The sequence below is a fragment of the Phoxinus phoxinus genome (genome assembly GCF_949152265.1).
Source record: "Phoxinus phoxinus genome assembly, chromosome: 11".
Classification (NCBI taxonomy): domain Eukaryota; kingdom Metazoa; phylum Chordata; class Actinopteri; order Cypriniformes; family Leuciscidae; genus Phoxinus; species Phoxinus phoxinus.
The window spans coordinates 30416395-30438352 of record NC_136886.1 but is presented as its reverse complement, the minus strand read 5'-3'; the positions used below and the strand labels follow the sequence as shown (position 1 = coordinate 30438352).

The 21958-nt window shown below is 35.9% G+C and overlaps 2 protein-coding genes across 2 annotated transcripts in view; one reads left to right on the top strand and one right to left on the bottom strand.

Annotated features, from left to right (window-relative positions):
- Positions 1-3312: 3312 nt before the first annotated feature.
- Positions 3313-17928, bottom strand: cldn10a (claudin 10a). Its single transcript, XM_079628892.1, has 7 exons — positions 17840-17928; positions 16007-16078; positions 10524-10757; positions 7494-7655; positions 7307-7388; positions 7110-7214; positions 3313-4488 (listed from the first exon to the last, which is right to left on the bottom strand). Exons 3-7 carry the CDS (start codon positions 10741-10743, stop codon positions 4344-4346), a joined length of 714 nt encoding a protein of 237 aa, XP_079485018.1. The 5' UTR covers positions 10744-10757; positions 16007-16078; positions 17840-17928; the 3' UTR covers positions 3313-4343.
- Positions 17929-18256: 328 nt separating this feature from the next.
- Positions 18257-21958, top strand: part of abcc4 (ATP binding cassette subfamily C member 4 (PEL blood group)) — a 40210-nt gene continuing 36508 nt past the window's right edge. The window contains exons 1-2 of the mRNA XM_079628891.1: positions 18257-18500; positions 19750-19860. Coding sequence (XP_079485017.1) covers positions 18415-18500; positions 19750-19860 — 197 coding nt within the window. The 5' untranslated portion in view covers positions 18257-18414. The remainder of the gene's footprint in view (positions 18501-19749; positions 19861-21958) is intronic.

Here is a 21958-nt window from a genome sequence, read left to right as displayed (position 1 = left end):
TATTTGTACTCGTATATATGCGTTCAATGTCTTATGAAAGTTGATTTAAATTTTTGTAATGGTTGTATTTTAGATATATCTTGTACAGCACTTTGGTCAACCAAGGTTGTTTTAAATGTGTAAACTTGAAACTTGAGTTATTACTAACTACATGTAACATGTAACAATGAGACAGTAATGAGAGACAGAACAATGAGACCCTTAATTATATGTTAATGTAATTTCTGTTGAAACTGAAATTACTGTACAAATTTGTAATGATGAAGCTGCAATTTATTACATTTAAAAAATAACTTTAAACGTAATATTGAATAACACACTTCAGTTTAAATTATAATTAAGTACATTAGTTGTGCTTTAGTCAACACATCAAAATAAGTGCATCTTTAAAGCACCTCAAAAGATTTTTGAAACATAATGATTTAAAATGTACTTAAACTAAAACTTTACTTAAAGGGATCGTTCACCCAAAAATGAAAATTCTGTCATCATTTACTCACCCTAAACCTGTTTGAGTATATATATATATTGAGAATATATTTGTGTTCAGCAGAAGAAAGAAACTCATAGGTTTGGAACAACTTGCGGGTGAGGAAATTATGAAAGAATTTGTATTTTTGGGTGAACGATCCCTTTAAAAACAACAAAGTCATGAAAGTGTACTCTCTTTAATTCCACTTAAGTTGCCTTTTATTTCATTAGGTATTATCTGCAAGTCAAGTTTTTAAAAATATATGCTTTTAAGATTTGAATAAACTACAAGTGCACAATCTATAAAATTAAGTGCACTTCTTCTTCTTCACAAGGCTGTGCACAGGTTAGGTGCTGTTCAGGGTGCCGCTTTCAAAAGGGCCTTTATATTTCCAGAAAATAGCCACAGGGTTCATAACATTATTAATTTCATAAAAGTGTGTGTGTGTGTTCAAGGGACTTAATTAAGAGTTATCAGGTGTGTGTGTGTGTGTGGTAATATACTGTCCCAGATTCCGGCGTTTGATGTTGCGTTCGGCACTTTGATCAGGTTTAGACGGGACTTGCTTGTTCTATCTCCTGCAGAATGTAAGGGACCTTCTGAGAATAAAGATCAGTGCTTTCTTCATGGTTTTAACTAATGAAGCCAAGACTGGGATGTTGAATTACGCCTTTGTTTGCTGGAAGAGCCTCAGCCATTATCCCAATGACTCTTCAGAAACAGCGCTTCACCTCTCTTACTATACATTATCTTCAGTGGAAGGGCCAGTCAGAGATGTCTTCTCTGGTTAGTCTTACAGTTTTTCTCAGTCGCTTTGGTGCGTTTCTCACATCACTATTTACATTTGCACAACAGTTAGTTCAACCTCCACAACATTTAGTCATTTGTGCACATCATAGTAGCAGTTTCTCATTCCTTCGAATAAATTGCAAATGCTTTTGGACATGCATCAAATGCTTTCATACAACTCTCTGCTGTTTTCTAACATTATCATTTGCTTATGTCATGTCAATCAAAATTAACTATACTTGTGAATGCTGAATAGTCATTCCATATAAAACTAATAGTCCTCCTTTCATTGCTTGAGTCATTACATACAAAAATGTTGAACAAGTTGTTAAAATCTGTCAAGCAAATTTTACAAAAAACATTTCATCTTTTTTTTCCCCCTGAAAATGTCTCCTAAATTGAACAATTTATCTTTTTATCTGAATCTCAACTTTCACTGATGCGAAGGGATTGTGTGAAGTATTACTAGTTGCAACCAATGATAAGCCACTTCTCTACAATCACTGTCAGAGCTGAATCCCATAAACCCCCACTTTACAAACATATATGAACCAAGCAGGACATAGTGTGTACCATTTCTACAATACTGTGACACAGAAATGGAAGGCCATCCTCGTGGAAAAGGGGTGCGGGTGAGGGTGCAGGACGAGGAAGGGGAAGGGGAAGAAGAAGAAGAAGAGGCCAAGTACATAGGCGGATCCCTGATGAAATCAGGGCTACATTTGTGGATCATATTGTCAATCACGGCCTCACAACGGCTGAGGCTGGTCGAAGGGTGCAGCCAAATGTTGGGAGAACCACTGTAAATTCAATTATTCAAACATTTCGTCGGGAGAACAGGTGTGTATAAATGCTCCATACAACACACAACATCTGCTGACTTTGTTAGACACTCTTTACAGGGACATAATCCCTGAGAATGAGAGGGGTCTAACTGGAGACCATCTGAGCAAACATGTTGTTGTTTTGGATTGCATTGCAAGAGATGATATTCGCTGTGATGAGATGAAATGATGTGGCCAGACAGAGAGGAACGTCTGGATGTGCATGAATGATTACAGTACTATGTATGTTGTATGTTCAGTTCCAATATGTACTGCAGTATTGTTTTGTGCACAGCTCTACCCAAAGGGAGTTTGTTTGTTGTAAATAAGGGAGTATTTTTTCTTTTGCACAATGCTGTGAACAAATTACAATTGCAAAGAGCATGCAGTAAAAATGTGAAACATTCAGTGTCTTGTAGTTACCTCACTAAATACAGTAATGTGTAACTTTACTGTATTTTTCAAATGGCTGTGCAAATAGTATATAATGCCGTCTTGAGCATTTTCAGGTAGTGTCCCCAATATCTGACTTTTTTGCATTGGAAAACATTTACAGAGTAAACTGTCATAATGAAAACATGACAAAGCCATTTGTCTATCTTGTTCATAAACAATGGTGTCAGGACTTTTCATCTTGATGACACTGACACTTTCATTGACATGAATACTTGCTTTTGAGGAATGAGCGATCCATTTTGAGCAAGTGACACGCTTTTGCAGGTTATCAACTAGGTTTTGCAGTTTGTACTAATTGTTTTGAGAACTGCATTAACTGTTGTGCAAATGTAAATAGTGATGTGAGAAATGCACCAAAGCGACTGAGAAAAACTGTAAACAAGACCATGATGCCCTCTGGTGGACAATTTTACACTCAATCACTCTTCAATACTGTTTATTAGAAGCGTTTTTCTAAATTTGATATTTGAATATATCTGTAAGCCTAAGTATTCAGATTTGGTGCAGATTTGTGGTACTGTAATAAAACAATGATCCCTGACCCTGAATGTTCAAAATATCCTTTGTGTGTGTGTGTGTGTGTTGGGGGGTTTAAATGTTATGGGAACATTACTTTTGAATGTATGTGTGTTTTTTTTAAGACAGGGCCCTTAGAATTGTCATAATATTTCTTCCCCTTTGGTTTTCAATAAGCTTATTTATTATTATTATTTTTCCTTTTGATGGTAACATTTGGGAGATTCATCCAAAAATCAGTTAATCAGATTACATTGAAATATATATATTTTTAATGTTTTTGAAAAAAGTATCTTATGTTCACAAAGTCTGCATTTATTTGCTCAAAAATACAGTAAAAACATTAAAAAATTTTAATATTATTCTAATTTAAAATAACTGTTTTCTATTGAATATAATGCAGTATGTATTTAAATTATGTAATTTAGTGATACAAGGCTGAATTTTCAACATCATCACTCCAGTCTTCAGTGTTACATGATCCTTCAGAAATCACTCTAATATGCCAATAATCAAAAAAAAAATATTATCATTGTTAAAAAGAACAACATTTACTAGAAATAAATCTTTTTTCAAGTCTTTACTGTCACTTCTGATCAATTTAGTGCTCATTTCTTTAAACTACTGACCCTAAAATACTTTCAAACCTTCTCACAAAAAGCACAGAGACACTGAGCACTTGTTTGAGGAAGAATCCGACAGAACGAGGAGACTCTGCCAGCCCGCACAGCCCACGGAAGCTCCAGCCACTTGAAAGCTCTGAGAACTGGAGTCAGAGTCTCGGGTTTCCACTGATCAGGAGGTGAAGAGAGACTCCAGGACCGGCGCAATTTCCGAACTGAGACAGCATGTTCCTGCGGTCAGTGGAGCGCAGCTGTTCTCCCCGTCTTCTCTGTCATCAGCTCTCCTGACTTACTTCAAAGTCCCAAAGAAATCGGACAATTGTTTCACAATGTCATACTTGGAAACTTTCTTGAGGTTTCTAATGGGTAATATATATATATGGATTGAAACTGAAAAATGTCTCGAGTTATTGTTTATAGGTATATATTAACCAAAATAGCCTCTGAAAAAGAAAAATATCTGGATTTACCCATATACAGGATATATATATATTTATAATATATGGTATTTGCCTCTGTGCAGACTTCTTGCTTCAAATGATGAAAGCAGCCTTGTGACCTCAGGTTCTCCATTCAAGGATTTGTTTGATAGTTGACTTAACACAGTGTGTTGTTGGCCTCGATCACTTGTTGTCATTTCCAGCTTGACTGAGGATGCTGAAATCAAACGTACGCGTTCCTCTCGAACTGCCTGCCAGAAGAGCTTTGGTCTGGAGGATTTTTCTGAGGAGTCGCGGGGTTCTTGCCCATCTTTGTGATTTTGGTTCTTTTTGATATGTAAGACGTGGCGCCGTTGTAGGAGTATTCCCTGTCAGAGAGGAGAAGGATTTCAAGACATTAGAACCTTGTTATTGTTAACTAAAACTAAAAATAAAAAAAATTGTAGTAATAATTTGAAAAAAAAAAAAATATTACTAAAACTGAAATGAAAAAGCTAAACAAATTAAATATATATACAAAAATATATATTTGACATGTTTTTACATTGCCTTTACTCATCAAATTAAATTCAGCAATTTTCACCTTTTTTATAAGTTATAAAAGATTCAACTAGTTTTTAAAATCAGAAATGTAATTTAAGTTGAAATGACTTAAACATCCAAGTTAATCATACTTAAAATTACGGCAGCTTTTTTTTTTTACAGAGTAGATTGTAGAACAACATAATATTTACATTACATTTTTTGCACAATATTCTGTCAGACCGTTAGAATAAAAAAAAATTTTTTATTTGAAATATCTGTGTACAGAGCAAAGAAATTTCATTAAAAATCATTTTTTGGGGAAGCATTCATATTGACAATCTGATTGATTGATTTATTGATTGATCACTATGCCTTTAAGAAACTTTTTTTTTTTTATATCATACTACATTAAAATTACTGTGAATGGATGGGCTGTATCAAAGAGGTGTATTTGACATGTAAACATGGGCATTCATTTGTTAATATTTTAGGATGCTGACATGAAAATGAAAAAATGTCATTTCTTTTTAACCCTCCTAATGCATTATAAAAAATGTAAACGCCCTTTTCATTCCAGGGTCTGTTTGGACCCGGTGGAACGTAAGCTTGTAAAAAAGCCATAACTTAATATTTTTCAACTAAAACCAAACTGTATCAGTAACTTCTCATTATTGCACAAATGTTTTACAGTTTTACCTGTACAGTGTTACCATGTTTTACTTCATTTACCCCCTTTTATATTTGTATATTAATAAATTCTTTGAAATTTACAATTTTTCAAGAACTATAGCAAAAACCAGTGAGATGCAAGAAAAAATATATTTTAATCAATATTTATGGGAACATTTATTTGGTATATTGTTAGATGAAATTAATAATATTAGAATTACCAGGATGAACTCCATTAACTTCAGTGGATTTAATTACATTTATTTAAAACTAACTTCCAAATTTATGAAACCTAAAAAAATGTTTTTACAAAACAACCTCAGTATTACTCTGAAATGTTTTCAAACTAAATATATTAATTTTACTTGCATACACTTTTACTTTCATATGGAAAAAAATTATGATAAACAGCTTGAATCTCCTTTTCACGCTGCAATGGTTCACCATAGGTGACAGCAACGTGAAATATGGACTTTTTCTTTTCCAAACCCCCTTTCCTTTTTCAAAATTAGACCATTTGGTCTATGAACTTACAAACACATTAATTTGTTTGACATTTTATTTCAATTTTAGAATTATTGTGTGTGCATGAGCGAGCATGTTTATATACAAAATGTATTTTTACAGAAGTAATTTTAGACAAATCTAACTAACAGATGTAAGAAAAAAGCAACAGTTCACTTTCGGGTCAAAATGGACCCAAACTTTAAAAGGCCTAAAAATCTCTTATATTGTATGTTAAAAAATTCTGGGGGGAAAAAGTGTGTGTATTTTGACCATCTTACTTGCGGTCAAAATACACATCTTAACGTCTTCACTTACAAAATTTCATCTTCGTTCTAAAAACTGTGGATTTTTCTTCAATTTTTTATGTACCTCTTCTGAGTCAAGATGGACCAGAATGCAATAGGAGGTTTAAATATACAGTGCTATGCATAAGTTTAGACACCCATGCTAAAGTTGACTAAAAAGAGGAATAAAAAATCATCTTTTGGAAATTGAACTTAATGCCTTAATTTAAAAAAATAGGAAAAATCCAACCTTTAAGGACACCAATTTTCTTTGTGAATGAATAATGTATCGTAAATAAATAAATGTTCTTCCTTAAAATACAGGGTGCATAAGTTTGGACACCCCTATGTTAAATTCCCATAGAGGCAGGCAGATTTTTATTTTTAAAGGCCAGTTACTATATGGATCCAGGATACTCTGCATCCTGATAAAGTTCCCTTGGCCTTTGGAATTAAAATATCCCCACATCATCACACACCCTTCACCATACCTGGAGATTGGCATGGAGTACTTTCCATAAGATCATCTCTCAATGCAAATCAAACCAGCTGTTAGGCTAACTGAAATAAAACCATGCCAATCTCTAGGTATGGTGAAGGGTGTGTGATGATGTGGGGCTATTTTAATTCCAAAGGCCAAAGGGAACTTTATCAGGATGCAGAGTATCCTGGATCCATGAAGTAACTGGCCTTTAAAAATAAAAATCTGCCGGCCTCTATGGGAATTTAACATAGGGGTGTCCAAACTTATGCACCCTGTATTTTAAGGAAGAACATTTATTTATTTACGATACATTATTCATTCACAAAGAAAATTGGTGTCCTTAAAGGTTGGATTTTTCCTATTTTTTTAAATTAAGGCATTAAGTTCAATTTCCAAAAGATGATTTTTTATTCCTCTTTTTAGTCAACTTTAGCATGGGTGTCTAAACTTATGCATAGCACTGTATTATGACCCCTTTAAAACAGGCGAAACATGCATGTGGACAATCTAAGAATCAGACCTGATAATGAATCCCTCTGACATGGAAAAGCAAAAGATAAATCCTCCAAGAATGCTGAGAACAGATCCTGCCCAGCCAATGAACAGGGCCGCCCCGAGTTCAAACCTAAATCCAAACAGGCAAAATACTGGTGCTGGTAATAGCTGATGAGACAGGAGAGTGCAGGAAGAATGTTACAATGGGATGCTTTTGCTTACTTCTGTTTCACATATAAGGGGTCAAAAAACTCTGACGTTATCCGGTGTGCGTAGAGAGAACAGGCGGTCAAAGAGCAGATTCCTGCACAGAGGATGGGTGTATAGTTACAGGACACTCTCAATCGGAAAAGTGGGAATTGCAAATGCTTTAGAAAAGAAGAAACCATGACCTATAGGCCACATTTACCACTGAGAATAAAGTGCAGTCCACATAGACAGGTGATCCTGGCTTTGGTGGTCTCTGATCCCCCTATTTTAGTGCACTTCATACCCACTAGCGCCAGGATAGCTCCAAAAAATCCCAGGCACACAGCGGAGATCATCAGTCCACGACACACCTGGATATAAGCTGCAGGAACAGTAGAAGCAGAAGCAATATATATATATATATATATATATCAGGGAAGGATTTATTATACACTCACTGGGATAAACAGGAAGTTTTTTTTTCTGCTTGCCTGGTCGGGCCAGTAGATCAGATTTCTGCTTGCACTAACATTTTCACTGGTGCCAACACACAACAAAAAATATGTTACAGTTACTGAAAATTTATCATTTAAATATATAATTTAATAATTCATTATGTACTTGCCTATTTTTCTGCTTATTTGGTTTTAACCCTTAATCACTGTTTGGGGTCAGGCTGACCCCAATGGACTTTTCCTTCATTTTTTAAAAGTGTTACCTTCATCTCAGGGGCATGAAACTCTGTGACTTTTTCTAAACAATCTATCTAAACATGCACAAAAAAACTGGGCTTGATTTTGTTGTTCTAAAGGTGTGTACATTTTGTTTTTTTTTACCTTTTAAGGTGTTTGGGGTCAAAATGACCCCACATTGAAGATGAATGGGAAAATGAAAAAAATGACTTTTTTTAATTTTGTTTGTCAAAAAAATAAAAGTAAATACATTATAAATCTGAAAAGTTCTACAAATAAACCAAGGTCTGGTCCTAGAGCATAAATAAAAAGTCTTAAGTCTTATATAAATAAAATAAAGTCTTATACACACACACAAACACACAAATGTATGTGACTGCAACAGAGAGCATTTTTACAGAAATTGGCCAATAGAATAAACAAACCTGGCATAAATCTAAAAATGTTTACATTTAAATCAAGGTCTGGTCCTAGAGCATAAACCCAAAGTGGAACGAACTTTCTATCTCATACACACACACGGCATAATAATAATTAACACACACTGCTAATTCTGCAAAAGCAGATCATTCAAAATATATATCAGAAAACAACAAATTCTAACTCTGACAAAACTACTGATTTTTTAAGTAATTCAAAATGTTTAAATAAATATTCACAACATATATATCATACATTTGTGAGGAGAAGTTGAAGCATCAAGAAAAATAAAGTCTCTATGGCCCTCTCTGGATACATGTGGTCATTGCACTTTAATTCCAGCATAAATGTATAGTTTATGTAAATTTAAAAAAATTATATATAGTTTTCCATATAATTTTTTTTATATTTCCTTATGCAATCGCTCTTTAAATGTTTGGGGTCAGTCTGACCCCAAACATCTTAAGTGTTATCCTTTTTTAACAGTGATTAAGGGTTAATACAAATTAAATCAAGTTTTATTTTTGTTAATTTTATTTAATCTGTTGATTATTTTTAAATCCTTTTTATGTAAAACACAATAAATTGTATGTATATATATATAAAATACAATAACTGAATTATTAAAATTAATAATGATTAGAAAATGTATTTTAAACCTTTTATTATTATTATTATTATTAATTTGTATTTAAAAAATATATATTTTAAGTTTTCTTTACAGAGAAAATCTACAATAAAACCTAAAGGTAAAAGTCATACTAAATAGGTATAAAGTCATAAATTCATAAACTTGGTCTGGAAAATGATGGAATACATGGCGAAACACCAGTTTATTCGGTTGATTATTTTCAACCCATTCTTACTGATGCTAGACTAACACAAGTCATTATAGCAACTTCGAAAATACCTCATCTATGGTGTCACTGATACTCCCAGTAATGTACATTGAAAATGGGCCTCACACCTTAGCAACCACATAGCAACATGCTAACAATCACTCAGAGCTCAATCAGCTCCCCAGCTCGAGAATCGGTTTATCGTGTCAGTGAGTGGGACAGTGATTACTCAATTTCCAGCAACATGTTACCGTTGGTATAAATGGACAACTAGCAGGACCTATATATTTTACACATTTTTTTATATGCTGTATAAACACATTGTTCTGTAACATACTGTATGTGTTCACTAGTGATTTATGCTGACATATACTAAAAAGAGGTTTGTCTGTTCAAATCTTCTATCGAGCGTCATTATATTCATTGAGTTGGCTCGTGCGTTTCGTGCTTCAGAAATGGGACATCATTTCCGGTAAGGGAACATAGATGCTCCCTGGTTTTCACGGTGCATTGTGGGATTTGTTTGGGGAGCGAACGTTCCTAGTGAACTGGAAGGATTTTGCGATTGAGAAAGCCCTTAAAATGGCCGATTCCTTGATCAGTGCCCTGACTACTGAACTATTGAGACGCACCCTCAGAAAACCTTACCAGAGACGACATGACAATCTCCCTCAACACATGTAGCATCTTTCATTAAACTCTCCTGTTAGCCGTCAAAGCGGTCACATCACAAATACGCAGTGCCTCAAACATGCCAATTATGCATCAAAAACACCTATTTAACCACCTGCTTTTGCACGGCAGCCTGAGGGAACTGTGTGTGTGCTTTCTCCTGTTTGTGGGTGTGCCATCCAGACATAATTAAGCTAATGTGGGGTTATTATAAACACTATTTTTCTACTTGCCTTGAGATAATACTGAACATTCCTGCAGGTAACGGAAGTAGCGAGTCAGAAATAGAGTTTGAGACAAGCAGATCATTTTGTGTCTCTTTTTACCTCCACAGAGCTCAAACTATTGCATTCTTAAACTGGTGTCAGCATCATGTTAAATGCGTTAAGCACAATTATAACACAATAAACTCCCTGTTTAAATGGTCAAGTGATCGGTTTGGCTTCGGTTTGTTTGTGTTGTGGAAGCTTCTGCCTAAAGCAGCATTAGGGCAATCCAACACCATGCTACTCTTTTTCCGAACAATTAGACACATGGATCCTCTGGGGAAAGGGACCAATAACTCACAAACACATTCAGACCATTCATTCCGGCAAGAAATAAAAAGTCAAGTAAGTAATAAAGTACCATCCAGTGCGAGCATAGAAGGAAAGTCCTTGCAGTTGGAGACTCCGGTTGAATCCGTGACACACGTCTTCCAGAGATTGGACCAAAATGTTGCCGTGGTGATGACCGTCCCATCCACCGACGACACTTTCCAGTAGTCAGTTGGGATTGTGGAGGAGATCAGAATCCATCCAGATATGGTGAAAATGAAGGCAATAATCTCTGCTCCCATATTAGCCATTTCCCCGATGTTCTCTTAAAGTTAAATGCAGAGAGAAGTCTGGTCGAGGCAGGAATCAGTTCATTCGTAAGGGGTTCTGAGTCTGGACTGAACCGTTTGTTGACGGGTCTCCCCCCCAAAGCTGCTTTATATCCAACAGGGAGGGCTCTGGCTACTAACCTTTTCAACAGCTGACCAATAGCTTTTTGTTTTCACATTAACTACCCACGACACCACACACACTCGCATACACACACACCCACCCAAACATCACTCTGCAAGAATCATTTTAAGCGAGTCTGCAAAGATGCTGGAGGTCAGGAGGTGAGTACATTAAAGATGGGTGTTATTGGAAGGGCCTGAAAAGTCAATGCTTCCAGCGGATATTGAGGAAAAATGTTCAGATAAGGGTCTGATGTGAGAGATAGAGCTTTAAACTATGTCATTTTGTATTTGGGATTCATTTGGACCAGCGCGAGAATGAACCTCATTGGTTCTCGCACATCAAGCAACCATGCTTGAGTTTCCATTTACCAAAACTGATGTGTGAGATGATGAATGTTTGCATGTGAATAAAAGCCTAAATTCAATCTATTCATCATATAAAGCGATCGTGTCTCTTCGGAAAATTTGGACTAAACCGCTCAATTCATATGGATTAGTTTTACGATCTCTTCTATGCTGTATATCTACTGTATGTCTACGACATGAGGGTAAGTAAATGACAGAATTTGCACTTTTGGGTGTAACTAACCCTTTAAAATTTTTGTATTCGTTTTTATTTGTATATTTTAGTTTTAATTTTACACTTTTAGTAAATTGTGTTTTTTTATGTTTACATTTTTTTATTACGATGATTTTATTTCAGTCTTAATTTGAATTATTTTAGCATATCAAGTTAAACTATGTGAAAATAAAATAAGTTTATGGTCAAGTTTTTCAAACAAGTTTCTTATATTTTGATATCGTTTATTATCAAAAATGTTTTTATGGTTTCAGTTCAACTATAACAACCAAGATTTGGACCGAGGTTGAGGTTCTACTCTGAGGTTTCGTTGCCATCTAGAGGTACTGTAAGAATTTTGGAGAATCCTCTTTGATATGAGAATGAATCAAAAATGATTTATGGGTATATAAGCACCAGTTTTATCTTTCATTGCGATTCATGTTTTTGCATTGGTCCTGCAATTATGTTTTTAAGTGTTAAAAAGTGTGCTTCACTTAAACTCGTAGGAGAGAGTGCATGTAAAATATCCACACTGTCTAGAATTTCAGTCATGCTTCCTGTGTGAACACTACACCTTGAGCTTAAAATAACAGATCTTCACTTTACTAAAATGTCACCGGTGTTTTACGGCTGTTTAATAAAAAGGGAGTATTTGGCAAGAATATTGAAATGGTAAATGTGTTTGTATGTGTGGGTTGGAGAGCATGTTTGTGTAACCATGAAGGCTCCAGTTAGCAGAGGTCAAATGGGTCTTCCTGCCTGTTCTCAGGCTCAGATCCTGTTAAAGGTTTCCCTCAGTCCCCCAGAGGGAGTTACAAAACATAACCTGACCTGACCAAAACAGTGAGGCTTCTTCAGTCAACAGCTGCTCGGCTCAGCCAAGAACACATAAATTACAATTATATAATGTTTGAAGGCAGTATCAGTTACATTGATCATTTCATTTAATAACTTATTAGGTCAACAAAACAACAGCGTTATTTCGAGAACCTTTACAAAATAAATAGGCTACAAAAATTACCAAACTGGATTAGATAATTTCAGAGGAAACTGTAAAAAGTCATCTTGTTTCGGTAAACGAGACTTTTTGCCACATTTGTATAATAAAAAAGTAAGAACAGTAGTTAATAGGGCTGCACAATCGAATTTATCGAAATATCGCAAATGTATATATCGCAATATGCATATCGCAACAGCTTGCAATAAATGGGGTCATGAACAAAAGACAAAACATTTTTTAGCTTTAATAAGTATCAGGATATATTTGATTCATACAGTGAAAACTAAGTAATGTTTTATTTTTATATTTTATCATTCAGTATCTTTTATTAAATAAACCTAATGTAGGATAACCTGAAGCCCTGAGGTTTACACTGATGTTAAAATAACACTTCTTATGCTACAGTAAAACGCTGATGTTCACTTTCTTGTCATAAAAAGAATGTGAAACCCATGTAGGTTATATCATTTTAAATATATTTTAAAGATCATTTAAGTTTATTTTACACACTCTAGGCATTATCGCATCGCATATCGAATATCGCATTATTTAAGGAGTTATCGCATATCGCATTTTTCTTCAATATCGCACAGCCCTAGTAGTTAATTGTCTCTTATTGGCCTGAGTAGCCAAGCCCTCCATAAAACACACTAAACGAACACTACCAACCCGAGCTCATGAGAAAACGTGACTACAAGCTGACGATTTCATTTGAATTTCATGTGATTTGTACAAAAACAATTAAAAAAGCAATGAAGGTCCACCCCTAAACCTAACTGTCAGTGGGGCATAAGCAGATATGTGGCACTTTTACGATTGCAGAGTAATTTAGATGGGGCAGATTGAAGCACGCTGAGTGAGCTATACAGTTATTCATCTACACGAAGCTTAAAGATCACAAACCTGACATCATCATGGCATAACACTATGACTTCAAAATGTGAAAGACTCAAATGAGTCACACAAAACAAGGTTATATATTTGCATGCCAGACAGAGTAGAGTACCCTCAAGTTAACTGAAAAATGACAGCACGCTTTATCAGAATGACCTCATGATAGCATTCATGATAGCATGAAAGTTGACTGAACATGTCTGGACATGTTTAAGAGCAATACACCACTTACTGTATTTATACCACACAAATTTGAGTAACATAACCCTGAAGAATATAATTTACGATAAATAGGCTACAAAAATTACCAAACTGGATTAGATCATTTCTGAAGAAACTGTAAAAAGTCATGTGGTTTCGGTAAACGAGGCTTTGTTCAATAATAACTGTTACAAAATGTTTAAAATGTTCAAAACAGGCGAAATATCTATTTTTATCTATTTTATATCTATTCTATAAAAAAAGTAAGAACCGTAGTTAATTGTCTCTTATTGGCCTGAGTAGCCAAGCCCTCCATAAAACACACTAAACAAACTTATTAGGTACACTTTGTTAGTACCGGGTTGGACCCCATTTTGCAACTATTTTGGTATTTTTTTCCTACTATGGAAGTCAATGGGTGCCGTCAACTGTCTGGTTAACAACATTTTTTTAAAGATCTTCTGTGCTCAACAGAAGAAAGAAACTCATACAGATTTGGAACAACTTATGGGTGAGTAAATTAATAATTTTTGGGTGAACGATTCCTTCAAAAAAGAAAAAAAAAGGTCAGAGGAATATCACTGGAAAAAGAAAGGGTTATAATCAGGCAAAAGTTTTAAGACCCGCATTAATAATTGAAAGGCTTTCCAGCGCTGGAGAGAGTAGCGGGTTTTGAGTGTGTGCTGCTGACGACTAACAATGAACTTGCTTGTATATTATATTATATAGCTACTCTTGTGTACTGTATGTTAACTTTTAGTTCTTCTTTGTCGTTCGTTTGTCGTCTTCACTTTATTTTTCGAAAAGTTTTATTTTGCTTCTCTTTGTTTGATCAAGAGACATCCACTCTTACGTTGCGTGTTTGTGCGTTTTAGTGCCGGGCAATCCCAGACGTTGGCCCAGATCCGACCCACATCTGGTACGCGTTGAATCCAAATGTACTATATGTGGGCCGGATCTGGGTCGACACTATGTTGTTGTCTGGGATGAAGGGAGAGGTGTGTTTGTTTGGGTTGATTTTAAATATCACAGTGTTCAACAATGACCCTTTAAGGGTATAGGTGGGCGATTTTGGAAACAGCCTGTGTCTTCATTCCTAAATGTGTTGAGTTGCTGCAATGTGATTGGCTGATTAGATGTTTGTGTTAACGAGCAGTTGAACAGGTGTGCCTAATAAAGTGGCCAGTGAGTGAAGATCAGTTAAGCAACTAAATAAAATACAAAATGACTAACAACTTCTTTTCCACTGAACATGTTAGAGAGACATTCTCTCTTGTGCCCGTGGGGATGGATGACAGCCAGTAATTGTTTTTTAGGTGAGCTGTTGCTGAGTGATACAAGGTCAGCGAGAACGTCAAACAAAATATCATAGCAACCATATACAAGTAGATTCCCTCGAGGAGATCCCTGTTTTGAGTCAAATTAAACACATGTATCACCTCCAATGTGTAATCACACTGTTGCAAATGACATGTGTGAAATTAATCTTGCCATTTGACCAAAAGAATGTGGCACTTTTACGATTGCAGAGTAATTTAGATGGGGCAGATTGAAGCACGCTGAGTGAGGTATACAGTTATTCATCTAAAGGAAGCTTAAAGATCACAAACCAAATGAGTCACACAAAACTAGTTTATATTTGCATGCCAGACAGAGTAGAGACCCTCAAGTTAACTAAGATTTACCCTTGAAAAATGACAGAATGGTTTATCAGAATGAATTCATGATAGCATTCCCGGGGAAAATTGACTGAACATGTCTGAACATGTTTAAGGCCACATTTACACATAGCCGGGTATTTAGAGAAACGAATATTTCTCCCCCTCCGTTTTCAATAATAACATCGTGCACACAACCCGCATAAATACGCCGTCGAGCGCCTTTATAACTATGCTAAACCTATGGGCGGCAGTGTAGGGAGAAGGATAAAGCCATGCAAGCCAATCAGAATCCTCAGAATCGACAAGAGAGAACCTAAAACCCCGTTTCTCCCAGTTGACACGACAACATATAACCGGCGTTTTCAGAAATCTCCACTTTGGCCGGAGTTTTTAGAAATAATCGTTTTCTGGGATAAAAACGGCGTTTTCGTGTAAATGACAGGCCAAAACGCAGAGAAATATCTGCGTTTTCCCATCGTGTAAACGGGGCCTAAGAGCAATACACCACTTACTGTATTTACACCACACAAATTTGAGTTACTTAACCTTGAAGAATATAATTACGAAACTCAAACTGAGCAAAGGTTAATAGTTGGCCACTTTCAGCGCTGTCTATGGAGTAAAGTACACACATAAAACATTAAGCAAAGTAATAATGACTCAACAAGTTAGGCTTTACAAGGCATGGCATGGAAGTCAATCATTCCTAATGTGCCATTCTGGCTCAGTTCAGGGCCTCCCTTCTCACGTGTGTGTGTGTGTGTGTGTGTGTGTGTGTGGGTCTGTGTCTGTCAGCATTACCTTTATCAGTGTAGTGGCCACCTGCCCTGTATCATTGTGGGTCTCTCATCTTCCGTTCTTTCAGTGCTTTGTCTATATCCGGAAATCCAAGAAAGAGAGACGGAGAGAGAGGAATGAAGGAAGAGAGAGATTGAACATACATACATACAGTGTGTTTTTCAAAAAGGAATGAGATTGATTTGTGATTAAGTTACAATGTACTTCTCGTTGGTCATGATTTAAACGGGACCTATTGTACAAAGTTCACCTTTTCATGGTTTTTGAACATAAACTGTGTGACGGCAGTGTGTGTACACAACCACCCTATAATGGTAAAAAAAAAATCCACCCATTCCTCTTTTTTAATCCCCATAAATCATAAGCAGTGTGTCAGAACAAGCGTTTGCAGATTGTAGCGTTTGTGGCGTCACAAATGATTAGGCCCCGCCCACGACAGCTGACCCCCCGGCCTGAGTGAGCAGTACACAGTCCGCCATGTTTATCTCCTCACCATACCATTTAACAGCCGCATTCAAGTAAGAGATGTATTCTTATTAATGCTACTAAGTTATTTAATCAAGAGCAGTGAGTGATTTTCTGTTTTTCTTTTGTTCTTTGATTCAAATTAACAGCATAAAACCAATCCAATCCGTTTTAGCTTTTGGCAGAGCTCCGCCCTCTTCTGGAAAGAGGGAGCGGGGAGCAGCAGCAGCTCATTTGCATTTAAAGGAACACACCGACTTTTTGGGACTTTAGCTTATTCACCGTATTACCCAGAGTTAAGTTCATACATACCGTTCTCATCTCTGTGCGTGCCGTAAATCTGTCTGACCCACCCACCGCTAGCCTAGCTTAGCACAAAGACTGAAGGTAAACGGCTCCAGCTAGCATACTGCTGAGCATACTGACCTTGTTATTTGTACACGCTGTGACTATACAAATCACAACATGTAAATAGGAAATTCTATTTATTGGCGTTATTTTGTCACTTATTGGGAGCAGTATGCTAGCTGGAGCCGTTTACCTCCAGCCTTTGTGCTAAGCTAGGCTAGCGGTGGGTGCGTCAGACAGACTTACGGCACACACGGAGATGAAAAGGGTATGTATGGATAGACTATGGACTTATCTAACTCTGGGGCATACGGTGAATAAGCTAAAGTCCCAAAAAGTCGGCGTGTTACTTTAAGGACACATGCATGAAAACAGCATGTTTTTACTTTCACTCAAAAATGTACAAACACATTCTTGGGACACCTGAGACTTATTACCTACATCTTGTAAAAAGGGGCATAATAGGTCCGCTTTCAAATTCAAAGTTTAGTGAACAAACCGTTCTTTTGAATTCTTTGATGAATCACTCGATCCTGTTCACAAACTAATCTTTTTATTTTAGACTAATTAAATTTTTGGTGTGTTCGATAATAATTGGAATAGTCAGATGGATTGTGTATGATACTTTTATTGTTTTATACTTTTATCTCTATTTATTGTAATTGTTCAAAATGTATCTATTTGTGTTTCACAGAAGACCCAAATCATATGGATTTGGAACAACATGAGGAAGAGTAAATGATTTTCATTTTGAAACATTCTATATGTTAAAAAGGCTAGATTTGTTTTGTGTAACTTTTTGTTTTCATCTGTTTAGACACTCTAATTAAAGATGATTGCTTCCAGCACACTGCATGAGTGGGTTGTGTATGCTGAGCTAATAAAGAACAGATGGTAGACAAGAAGCCTCCTCGTCCAGAAGCACACACGAAGCACAATAACACAATCAAAGATACAAAATGTAACTACATATCTTGCTTAAAAATAGTAATAAACATAAAATTGAATCCTTCACCAATTCACCTGACAGCAATTTTCGGAAAGTTTCCTCGGGAGTTCGTTTACGGTTGATCTCAAACTCTTGCCGAATCCGATCCTCCTCCTCAAATTTTTTTTTCAAATTCTACTACGGTAACGGTTTGGGTCATAACTATTAATTAGGTGACGTTCGACTAGTTGGTCTGATTGGTCGCAAAGTCGAGAATAGTAAATGAGCACCGTTGGTGCCTGAATATTAATTAGGAGGGTTACCAAGCAACGTATGTATGCTTTAATTAATATTCATGAGATAGTTCTTCACCATAGTGGGATTTGTAATCGTGTCACTGTCAAGTAAATTATAGTTTGATCAGTGTGAAAAACAAAAAATATATGTAAACGCCTTTCCTATTAGCGCCCGAGAGCCAATCAGAGTGAACTAAGCTGCTAAGGCAGGGGCGGGGCTCTTGTGTTACAGTAGGAAATGAAGGGTTTACCTCCTCCTTATCGTACCCGACATGTGCGTGTTAGAAAGTTACACAACAGTTTATAAAATAAATGTCTCGGACTGGTCGCAGGTTATGCGTGGAGTACCAGTGTTCAGCTGAACTGCAGGGAGGATGGCTAACGACATGGAGCCAATAAACAAAGATGCGAAAAGCAACCCGGCCGCAACAGCTAATCTCTTCTCACAGATATTCTTCTGGTAAGACTTTACGAAACTAGACAGGAGAAAGAGAGGGACAGATGATCAGTTTATAAGCTATGTTGTGTTTACTGTCGTGAAATGTAAAGCTTTAAACAGATCATTTAAGCTTTGCGGTTATTGTTTCCTTATGTGTAACGTTATATTAGTTCAACCTTATCTATTAAAGCTTTTCACACTGATGATACAATTCAGTGAACTTTATTCATGTTGGTTCAAAGCATTTCTGAAAAACGTCTATAATTACTTTCTACAAAAATATATATCTAGATAAATATATTTAGATAAATATATAAAAAGTATACATATATTATATTATATAGTGTATGTGTATATTATATAGTGTATTATATATATATATATATATATATATATATATATATAAAATTATTATTATTATTATTATTTTATTTTTTTTGCCATCTCTGAACAGTTACCATAGACAGTAGACAGTTACACCACCTTTAGTATCCATTTTTATTAATCAGAAATTATTTTAAATGGACTTTTCTTTATACTTTCTACAAAAATATATATCTAGATAAATATATTTAGATAAATATATATAATATCTAAAAAGTAGGGCAGGCTATACATTATATAGCCTATTATATAGTGTATGTGTATATGTTATGTTATATAGTGTATGTGTATATTATATAGTGTATAATATATATATATATATATATATATATATATATATATATATATATATATATATATATAATTATTATTATTTTTATTGTTTGCCATCTCTGAACAGTTACCATAGACAGTAGACAGTTACACCACCTTTGGTATCCATTTTTATTAATCAGAAATTATTTTAAATGGACTTTTAGAAATTGAAATCAGGTTTACTTATTATCATTATGAGTCACATTTTAGTATATACTGTTATTCTGTATTATTTTAACTTAATAGCCTAGATCTGAAAAAATGAAGCGTCATGTCATAAGCCGTTTGGCTGTAATGTCAGTCAGAGTGGTTTTTAGGCTTTGCTTTCAAGCCCTTGACTCTCAGGAACACTCTTTGCAAACTGATAAAGGAGAGCATCTGTTACTGTCGTTTTAAAGAGATTGCCTACCTGCATGTGTGTTGGTTTTGTTCAATTACTGCTTTCACTGTCATGAAACATGTGGTTTGTACACTCTAGGTACCTGTAATCACTCATCAATAATTCAGCATCCCTTTTCACACACCTTTAAAGCGTTCTTCTGACCAAATCCTTTTTTCTCTTCTCAATCAGCTGGCTGAACCCTCTTTTCCGTATTGGATCTAAGAGAAGACTTGAAGAAGATGACATGTTTAAAGTGCTTGAGGAGGACGGGTCCAAGAGACTTGGGGAGAAACTGCAGAGGTGAGTGAGCCGCTGGGAATAAACCGATTAAACAACAGGCTGTTCTCAAACAAACCCTCAGAAGACTTATGGTGAAATATGAGAACAGAGGCTGGTGCGATTCCCATTAAATGTTGGAAAGGTGATGCTCCCACCGTTTGTGCATTATGCAATGTTGAGTTCTTGTAAAAGTCATTCACACATTAATGATATATGAAAGAATGAGTTTAGGCTGGTTTAGTACTCCTAGTCTAGAAGGAGCTGTGGGTGGGCACATGGCTTAGTGGATTAAGATCTGGCCTGGTGGTAACCAAGGAAACCGTAGGTTCAAAATCCACAAGGAATACCACAACTGTGCGTTGGAACAGGTTGCTATGGAAGGCTGTCACTGTAGGCAAAAAAAGGTTCCTTGGATAATCGGCCAGGTGAAAATGTCAGATCACTTAGAAAAGCAATAGAACACCTTTTCTCAAGCCACATGATTTGATGATCATTCATGTTTGTAGCACAATAGGTGTGGGGCAAGTTAAGTTACACATTAAAATGTAGTATTTAGGGTTAGGATTTTTTTAAAGAGGCAATATTATGCCTCTTATCCCTTATTATTATCCCAAAAAAAGTTATTTTTCACATATTTTACATTCTAGCAGCACCTCTCTTTCCTATCTGTCAGTAACGCTCTGGAGTGCGTTTCCCAGAAGCAAACTATGGTCGCGACTCGCAAGTTCCATCATTATCAGCATACGGTAGTTCAACGAGTCTGTGTTTCCCGAAACCATACTTCCAATGAACATTTGCAAACCGCATCGCAAAGTTGTGTGGATTTTAAAAAAAAATTTGGGGTTGGATTTCTGACATGTTTGTTTTATTATGTGTGTATTTTTGCTTTAATTGTGAATCACTTTGGTTCAACATTTGTGTTGTTAATAGGTGCTATATAATTCAACTTTGACCTTGACCTTGGCATGGCAGCTGTCGAGCTGTGTTTAAAAGCATAGTTTCTTGTTTGCATGCCATCTGGACTTAATAAATCCTTATCTTGAGCCAAATAAGCAAGCTTACATTCAGTACAATCTATATCTTTTATTTCGAATACAATTATCATTTACGTCTTTTAGTTTGTCAAGAGATTTTAAGCACCATTTTTGATGAGAGCGCATGTGTGAACGTGCTCTAGTAGGTAAGAACGAGCCTATGATTGAATCTGAAAATAAAGTAAAATATAAAATAACTGAGAAGAATGAGAAATAGTCCTTAGATGCCATGTCCGTAGTTTATAGCAAAACATCTAGCATTAATTCGATCTCAAACAGATTCATTAAAAGTAGTTATTACTCCACTGTGTGCGTGACATCATTAACCAACATGGTTGAACTACCAATTTGCGACAATATGGTTTCGGGAAACAGTCGTGACTAGCTAATTGATTTCTTCAACAATGCATCGTACTATGGTAGTGAAGCAGCGAGTTACGTCGTTGTACAGGAAACGCACCCCTTTAGTTCCTGTCTCTATGAAACCCCTCCTTCCGAAAAGCACAATGTGCTCTGATTGGGCAGCTGGATCAGTGTGTTGCTTCAGATATACCACTCCCCTTACCATAACCGCGAGATTCAACGCACTAATAAAGCAACTCAAGACATCGTCCCTCTTTATTTTGCGCACACATTGGTGGGGATTATTTAAATGAGGGATTTTGTGATGTGTTTGAGCTATCAAGGCATTTGTCGATCGGAAAGATGTGTTTGCCGTCCTTCGTACGGGATTCGGCAAAAGTTAAATTTATCAGCTGGCTCCGATGGTCGCTAAGAAGATGGGACACAATGAAAACCAATGGAAGGGATGCGCTCGCTCTTTTCTCTGAAGCCTCAGATGAACACGCTTCTTCAGCCTGGTCTCTTTCGTTGTCTTTCCATTTTTTTAAATCAGTCAAGTCGCGTTGCAACCGTGTTATAAAGTTGAGACAGGGCCGACAAATGCGAGAAGATTTATTTGCTTTATTGTCGAGATCTAATCCTAAACGGAGAACTTGTTTGTATACATACACCTTTTGTATTTCTCTCAAAAATGCTTTTCGTGCTTGTAAGTACTCCGCAAATTCTTAAATAATTTTTACAAC

Excerpts from the sequence above, each read along its gene's own strand:
- cldn10a (XM_079628892.1), bottom strand. The coding sequence starts at position 10,743 with ATGGCTAATATGGGAGCAGAGATTATTGCCTTCATTTTCACCATATCT. Across the intron at positions 7,656-10,523 it reads TTCTATGCTCGCACTGGATG|CTTATATCCAGGTGTGTCGT; the intron begins GTACTTTATTAC and ends CTGTTCCTGCAG. Across the intron at positions 4,489-7,109 it reads TCAGAGGGATTCATTATCAG|GGAATACTCCTACAACGGCG; the intron begins GTCTGATTCTTA and ends CCTCTCTGACAG.